At 55.1% G+C, this 8,273-nt stretch overlaps 1 protein-coding gene across 1 annotated transcript in view; it reads right to left on the bottom strand.

Moving 5' to 3' along the window:
- Nucleotides 1-6,832: 6,832 nt before the first annotated feature.
- The window catches only part of Prap1 (proline rich acidic protein 1), a 36,508-nt gene continuing 35,067 nt past the window's right edge, over nt 6,833-8,273 (bottom strand). The window contains exons 4-6 of the mRNA XM_058580778.1: nt 7,756-7,799; nt 7,288-7,394; nt 6,833-7,157 (exon numbers count right to left, since the gene is read on the bottom strand). Of these exons, the coding sequence (XP_058436761.1) occupies nt 6,934-7,157; nt 7,288-7,394; nt 7,756-7,799 (375 nt within the window). The 3' untranslated portion in view covers nt 6,833-6,933. The remainder of the gene's footprint in view (nt 7,158-7,287; nt 7,395-7,755; nt 7,800-8,273) is intronic.

Below are 8,273 nucleotides of genomic sequence, written 5' to 3'. Positions count from 1 at the left end.
TAAGTGTGTAGAGGAGACATCCGTTTGAAGTATCCAAGCAGGAAAACCTTAAAACTGAGAAAATCCATTCATTTGTGTGTTAGGTTTTTATAGCGGTGACAAAATACCTGAGATCATCAACTTGTAAACAGGAAAAGGTTGTTTTGGCCCATGGTTTCAGAGGTTTCAGTCCATGATCACTTGACCCCATTGCTTTGGGCCTATGGCCAGGCAGTACATCATGGTGGGGAGCTCATGGTGGAACACAGCTGCTCACCTCATGCGGCTGGGAAGCAAAGGCAGCAGGAGAGGTCAGGTTTCTCCGAAGACCTTTTTTCTAGGCCCCTCCTTCCAGCATTTCCACCAATGAGACTTTGGGGAGAACTCCAGTTTCACAGTATAATAGTTTAATTTTTCTTTTTTTTTTTTTTAATATTTTTTTAGTTGTTGATAGACCTTTATTTATTTATATGCGGTGCTGAGAATCGAACCCAGTGTCTCACACATGCCAGGCAAGTGTGCTACTGCTCAGCCCCAGCCCCAGCCCCAATATTTAACTTTTCACACATGCTGGGCATTCAGTTCCACAATCTGACTTTTAGCGATTGAACCCTAAGTGTTGTTGTTTTTTGCAGTGCTAGTATAGAATCCCGGGCCTCGCCCATGCTAGGCAAGTCCCCTCCGCCCTTCCATCAGATCCCATCCCTCCATCATGTCCAATCCTGGAGTACGCTGCATGGAGGGGCTCAAGGGTGTCCCTGCGCTGTTGTTCACAGAGCTGCTGTATACCCTGGCACAGATGGGACATGGAGTCAAGATCAGTTAGTTCTTGGGTTGTGGGGAGCCCCGGGCAGGTGTGCTGTCCACGCTCATGCCCTCTGCAGGGAGTCTGGGAGTTAGGGAAGCCACAGCTGCCCTCTGCCTACCCCTGCTGTCAAGTCCTCAGTGTCCGGCCCTACGATCACAAGGTGGCCCTTGGTCAGCCCTGTGTCTGGGTCAAGGAACCCGCGCAGGGTGCTGGGAGGGCCAGGCTCGCCTCCAGCTGCTGGGAGGCCAGGCTCACCTCCAGCCTCAGATCCTTCCCAGGCTAGGCCACCCTGGTCTTCGGCAGTTTCTCTCTCTAGGTCCCAGAGCCAGGTTGTGCAACCGGAAGATGGGGTGGTCTGCCCCCTCGTCTTAGGAACAGGTTTGGCCTTCTCACACCTCCGCCTTTCTTCCTTACTTCCTCTGAAGGGGGGTGGGAGTGACCCATGTTCTGGCCCACTGACCAGGGTAGGAGCAGAGGCCAGCTGACCCACAGGTGGTGGCTTCTGCATTCCACCAGGGGTCCATGCTGACCTGGGCCTGGCTGACCAGCCCTTCAGTTTTTGCAGACGTGAACTTTCCCACCTCCTCCATCTGCCAGTGAGGGCCAGTGGAGTCCAAGCAGATGCTGAGCCAGTTGCCAGTGGCAGGTTGGGAAGTGAGCAGTGGTCCTAGTTCTGTCCTGGGCCCTAAGTCGTCATTACCTTGACTTACTGAGGCCCAGGAGTGAAAGTTGGTGAAGGAGGACAGGCCTTGGGGAAGGGCCCGCGTCTGAGCCTAGCTCTTCCCCTCCAGCCCTGGGCATCGTGCAGCTCCTGGCTGCTAGGCTGAAGCTCCTGCCTCTGGACACCTACTGGGGAGCCTGGTGAGGGCCCCAAAGCTACACTGCTGCTCTGAGCCTCAGTGTCCCTTTCCCATATTTCACAGGGTCACCTACCTTGGAGTAGGTGGTGGAAAGGGTTCCTAACCAGATCCATAGAGCCCTGAATCATCTCTAGCTGGGAAGTTCTGAAGGTGCCCAGGACCACAAAGCTGACCCCTGCCCGCCCCCAGGCTGCTATCATGGATCTGGTGCCCAACAACAAGGAGAGGGACCTGCAGAGTCACTGTGGAAAGATTATGAGTCGTTCATGGTGGGCTGCACAGTGAGGCTGTGGGAAGGGGATAGGGACTCTGTCTCCTGGAGGCTCAGAAGAGTGAAAGATGAAGTTCCAGATGCCATCACATGGCCCTTATGCACAGCATACAGTGCTCAGGAACACACGCACTTGTCCACTGGCTGGGACAGAAGAGGTGCATCTGGGCTTGTGGCTGACTCCCTCTCTGCCCACTAGCTTCCCACCTCCCTCCTAGGATCCTGACCTATCTGCCTGGGCGTGGGGAAGCAGACTGGGGAGAGGTTGTACCAGTGGAGCCAGCTTTGGGGAGCGGGGCTCTGGACTTCCTGACCTTCCAGGGATGTGTCCCCAGGCCCCAGGTCTCCCTGCTTGCCACCCCATCCTGGCTATGCTCTGCAGCCACATGGCTCACACTGTTACCGCTGCTGACCAGTGACGAGTCCTTGCTTCCCCAATGTTGAAGAATAACACCAGAGAAGCACGCCGAGGCCAGGTCAGAGTGGAAAGTAGAAGTTTATTAAAGGACAGCAGAAAAGACTTCTCCCGGAGGAAGAAGGGGACGCAAGAGATGGAATCCATGGAAGTGCGGTTGTTTCCCCTTTTTATAGTTCTTTCAGTGATGGCATGTAGGTGGGAAGGCCCCAGGGTTGGGACACAGGTGGGCCAAAGAAGTAATCTGGGCAGGAAGGACTTCTGAGTCAGCATCTTCAAGTTTGCTGGGGGCTGTTCATTAACACTTCTTTGGGATGGGCTCTGGCCTTGGGCTTTTCCCAGATTTCATTAATATCCCAAGAGTTGCTCAACTTTTCCCGGAATTCATTCTCAACATGGCCTCCATTTTAGATCTCACTGGATATTAGACCCGATTTACCTAACTACACTGACTACCTAACTTTAAATCTGGCTTCATTACCCTGCCAAGTGAGTGGACACAGCCATCCCACCCCCCCAGCCCCCCACCCCCATTGGCAGATCTTGAGCAAGAATTACCTCAGGGAAGCAGTCCAGGGGCTCCTATCTTGAAGGCAACTCCCCAGGGCAGCTCAGGGGCACTGGAGGGCTTGCCGAGCTGCCCTCAGACCCAGTCCACCATAGGCCCTGGACAGGGCATGAGAGTTGCCCCATACCCACTGCCCAGTCCTTAAAATCCAAGACTGAGCACTCTTGGGACCTCTGCATCAGGAGAACCAGAGAAGTAGACTTGAGGGCCATGACTCCCGGTGCCCCCACCTCCTGCCCAGGGACTCAGGGCCCACCTGCCAGGGTTTCTCAGCTAGGACCCTCTAGTTGTTTCATTTCTCTTCCAGAAAGCCCTGGCAAAGATAAAGAGGTTTGAGTTTTATGAAAAAGGCCTCTGCTGTTGTTGCAACTGGGTAAGTTCTAGTTGGCCCAGGTGTGCCCCTGTTCATGCTCCTGAGGAGACCCCTACCCCTATCCCTGCTTAGCTCATGTCCAGTTGAGACTTGAGGTCACCCAAAGGGGGCATTTGGGTGGACAGGGTCCCTGTTTGCCCAAGGCTGCTGGTGTCTGGACCTACAGTTCAGAGGATGGAAGCAAATGGGATCCATTCTGTGTCTTGAGTTCAGACCCTGGCTCATGGGATCCTAGCCTCTGCTCCTGCCCCAGCTTAGCTTGGCTCCTCCTGCAGGGAGGTGGCATCCTCATCCTCAAGAAAGGGACACCCATCCTCAGCTCGATGTGGTAAGCCTGGTGAAGACCACTCCACGGACAGAAGAGTGGATGATGCCCTGAGCCCAACCAACAGCCCTTCCCAGGGCAGAGCCAGACCAGGCCCCAGCCAGGGGATCAAGGGTCTGGCAGATCTGGGGGGTTCTGATGACCAGAATTCCCCTGATTTATGAAAATGATGGGGAAATGCAGTCAGTGTCAGCCTTCAGCATAAAGACTCTGTTCTTTCTCATTGACTTATCCCTGAGCTCAAGGCAGCTACTGGATCCCCAAAGAACAGACCCCTGCCCACCCTTGATGCATACTCAGCTGTGAGGTGGGAAATGAGGTCTGGGGCTGGGGGCTGGGCAGAGGGCCAGCAGGAGGATGGAGGTGGGTTCAGTGGCTGCTGGGTGACTTGAGTCGGGTGGAGGCTTCTGCACCAGCCCCAAGCTGCAGACACAGGTGGTCCTTGACCAGGACCCCTTGCTCACCCCTAAGCAGGAGGACAAGTGTCAGGGCTGGCCTGGACACTTTGCAGGGAAGATGGCCAAAAGTAATCATGTCAGATGCCAGTGAGGGTGGTATAGAGTAGAGAGGCCTAGTGTTATGGTTTTGATGTAAGGTATCCTCCAAAAGCTCACGTGTGAGACAATGGAAGAAGGTTCAGAGAAGAAGTGACCGGGTTATGAGAGTCTTTTTTGTTTGTTTGTTTTGTTTTGTTTTGTTTTTTGAGAGAGAAAGAGAATTTTATTTTTTATTTTTTAAGTTTTCGGCGGACACAACCTCTTTGTTTGTATGTGGTGCTGAGGATCGAACCCGGGCCACACGCATGCCAGGCGAGCGCACTACTGCTTGAGCCACATCCCCAGCCGGATTATGAGAGTCTTAACATAATAAGTGAATTAATACCTGATGGTATTAATTGAGTGGAAACTGAGGCAGGTAGTGTGTGACTGGAGGAGGGGGGCATTGGGGCATGGCTTTGGGGTATATATTTGTAACAGGTGAGTGGAGTCTCTCTGCTTCCCTCTACCATTCTTCTGCCATGATGTTCTGCCTCACCTCGATCCCTGAGGAATGGAGTTTGCTGTCTAAGCACTGAGACCTCTGAAACCATGAGCCCCCAAATAAAGTTTTTCTCCCCTACAATTGTTCTGGTTGGGTCCCCTTAGTCACAGCAGTGGGAAAAGCTGACTAAAACAGATTACAAGCAATGCCCCCTACCGGACCCCTATTCATCGGTAGCTGTGCTAGTTCACATTCCCACCACGAGGGGGCATCCAGCTCCATTTCCTGGGTGCTCATTGTGGCCTGACTTTGTTCCATCCTGTTGAACAAATGAATTCTGTATCCCTTAGGTTCTAATTTGCATTCCCCAACAGTTACTGGTGTGGAGCATCTTTTCTGGGTCTGTTTCTCATGTCCGGATTGTCTTGGCTGATGCCAATACTCAACTCTCGTGTCCGATTTTCACTAACATTAGACTTAAGTCTGGGTCCATTCTCTTCTGGGGAGTACCTATGCCCACCAGCTGTCTGTTGGGCCCAGCTAAACTTCAGATGCACATGAGAGCAGAAGCCACCCTGCCACAAGTCCACTCAGTGGAGCTGTTGAACCAGGATGTGGCTCCCAGGCTGGGGATCAGCTCAGGTGTGTGAGGATGAGTGAAGGGCACCGCTGGCTGAGGCCAGATCCCCTGTGCAGCATCTCTGGTCACATTCCATAGGCAGTGTCCCAGGCCCCCACTAGGCCTCTGCACTCAGTGAAGCCCAAGCGGTGCCTCCTAGAATTCAGCCCTCCACCACTTCCTCTGTTCTCCAGATGTGTTGACCAGCCACATCTGGAGAACAGAGGAAAGTGACCTAAGATGAGCACCACCCAAGGAGCCACACCTGATTGGGGTGGTTAACCTTCCCCGCAGGCTCTAAAATTGCAGGATTGAGCTGGCCAGTTGCTTCCTTCTGCTTACCTGGCTTGCCCACCATGACAGCACAATCCTGGGTCTCCTGGTCACACTCAGGAGTTTAAACAAGTGTCCACTGGGGGTCCTGGCTCAGGCAAGACCACAGAGAGACTTAGCCACAAACACCACCCTAGGCCAGTGGCAGCCTTTGAGCCTGACAGCCCCAGTAACCCATGAGACCCAGGGAGGGTGAAGGGGTAAACATGGGGAGACCAAACCTTAGGGCCACTGACTACCTGTGCCTGGCATGGGTTAGCCTGGGGCCTTGAGCCCTCACATAGCCCAGGAATTCTGCCCACCTGAGACTTGGGCAGGATTTTGGAGCCTCTGTGCATGCTGTTCTGCCAGGAGTGGTCCAGGAAGAGGGACATGCGGATTCAGAGTGCCCCACTGAGTGGGTATCAGGACAACAGGGAAGGTGCGCCAAGGCGAAGCAGGACCTGCTCGGCCCTATCAGGCAAGACCCTGAAGCGCACTCACTGTTCCACCATGGCCAGCTCGTCCGCAATGTGGGGAGGCTGGCTCCTGCTCACAGGGTTTGAGGCCAAGGCGTGGGCATGAGCCCTCGGGGCTACCATTTGTATTCTCAAGGGAGTAGAGACATGGGAGGAGACAAAGAACTTGAGGGCACATGAGGTCACCTGGACAAACTACTGCAGTGTGTGCAGGATGGGCACCCAGGACTGAGAGCTGCCTCAGTTCCATCTTAGCTGCTAGAGCCAGCAAGAATGTGACTTGGGACTTGGCCCTGGTCCTTCCCTCTCCCTGCAGGGCAGGGTTGCCAGACCGCAGTGCGTCCACTGTATGAGAATCCAAGTGGCCTGTGTCCGTGCCAAGCATTGGTCTGTTGATCAAGGACCTGAGGAGGACTGGCCCCCAAGATACAGCTAGGCATCTGCCCAGAAAATCTGGTCAGAAAGCGTGTCCTGGCCTGTGTCCTGCTCCATTCACCTGAGCCCCTGTATGCTTGTATACCTGTGCACCTGAGTGCCCACTGATGCCATCTTCTTGCTCCCCAGTCCTCTCCTTTCTGACCCCTTCTGTGGAGAGCTCAGATTAAACTCCATTTTTCTGCTGAGGCTGGTCCAGTGCTCCCCTCTGGTTCCCACCACTCACTACCGTCATACCCCTCACCCCATCCACACATGCACGGGGTGAGCCTGGGGGACCAGAGTAGTCAGAGCCAGGGTCAGCTGGCCCTTGTGCAGCCTGGAAGGCTCTTGATGTGCCACAGAAGGGGCAGACACAGCTCACTCCTCCTGGAAGGAACAGGCCCACCCTCGTCACTGGTCTAAGGACACGTGTGGCCTTCCACCTCTGTTTGCAGGCATTTATTTTTCTAGCTGGGAAGGATTAGCAGAGGCAGCAGGTGGACTTCAGGCAGAGGTGGGAGAGCAGTCAGGGTTCCCTGGAGTCCTCCATAGGGTGGTGGATGTGGTCTAGGTCTTCCTCTGGTCCCTCGAGCACCTGGCGAGGCAGCAGCACTGGGGACCAGGGCCTTTCTTTGCCCTGGACCTCCTCCACCGGAGGGTGGTACAGACTATCAAGATCCAGCTCAGGACCCTGCTGTGGGATCCGAAAACGGCCCAGGATGTCCTCAGTCTGCACCCATGCTTTGGGGCCTAGAGACAGATAAATGGAGGTATAGCCTCAGTTCCTATCTCAAGGCCCTCCCTCCACTGGCCTGTCCACTGGCAAGTTCTCCAGCTTATCCCTTTGGGGTCCCCCTGTGTGGTCTTGGCCCCAGATTACCTGGGTGCTTCTCCTCGGAGGCTGCAAGCTTCAGCTTCGGCATTGGGGGCAGCCCCACCAACTGACCATCCTTCTTCAGAGGCTCTACAGCTTGGATGCCCCAGGCCCTGCCCACAAGCTAAGTCAGTCCACATGCAGGTAGCCAGCCCACCAAAGAGAGTGCTCACCAGCCCCAAGATGCTGGTCAACCCTCTCATTGGGTCCTCAAGGGCCAGGGAGGTGAGAAGCCATCCTGTTCCAAGACTGAGCCAGCCTGGGGCCAGTGGGTAGGGGAGCTGGCCAGAGCCCCCAGGGTCCCCTGCTCCTGGCACAGGGCTTGTGGCTGATGGATGGATACCTTTTGGCCCTGAGAACTGCCTCCCATGGAGAACTACAGGACAGGATTCCTCTCAACCCACCATGTGCACCCCGGGTCCAACAGGTCTGGGCTTCAGGGGTGAGTGCGGTAGGGCTTCTGGGGACACTTACCTCTCCACGTCCTGCTCATGTTTGCCTTTGGTCCTGATAGGGACCTGAGAGAGTGAGTCACAGGTGTGGGCACTGCTATTCAGGGGGCTGGCTTGAAGGACACATGGTGCAGAGGCTGCTCCAAGGTCCACCTGGGGCTACAGGAAAGGCCGGCCAGCTCAACACCCTCTGTGAGGGTCTCTGGGGACTAAAGGCCAGAACACGGCCACCTTGGATATCAGGGTTATGGGCAAGGGAAGTGAAGTCACCAGCCTGTCCCCAAGTGACCAGCCCACCTAGACTGGCCAGCTTCCCTGTCCCCAAATGACCCCGCAGGGATGTGAACCTCACCCTGGCTCAGCATTCGCACTCACCCACTGGCGATTTTCTGCAAAGGCAAGTTAGGGCTTGTCCTACACCCCACTCCCTGGCTGGTTGTGGGGGCAGCCCCCTGAGTCCAGCACCCAGTGGGGCAAAGTGGGGACAGAAGAGCAAAGCAAAGGGGAACCCAGGGGAGCTGGGCCAAAGCAGCTGTGGAG

The sequence above is a fragment of the Marmota monax genome, unplaced genomic scaffold (genome assembly GCF_021218885.2).
Source record: "Marmota monax isolate L192 unplaced genomic scaffold, Marmota_monax_Labrador192_F-V1.1 WCK01_AAM20220418_F8-fsc00076, whole genome shotgun sequence".
In the NCBI taxonomy this organism is placed as follows: domain Eukaryota; kingdom Metazoa; phylum Chordata; class Mammalia; order Rodentia; family Sciuridae; genus Marmota; species Marmota monax.
This window is presented reverse-complemented; position numbering and strand designations above follow the sequence as displayed.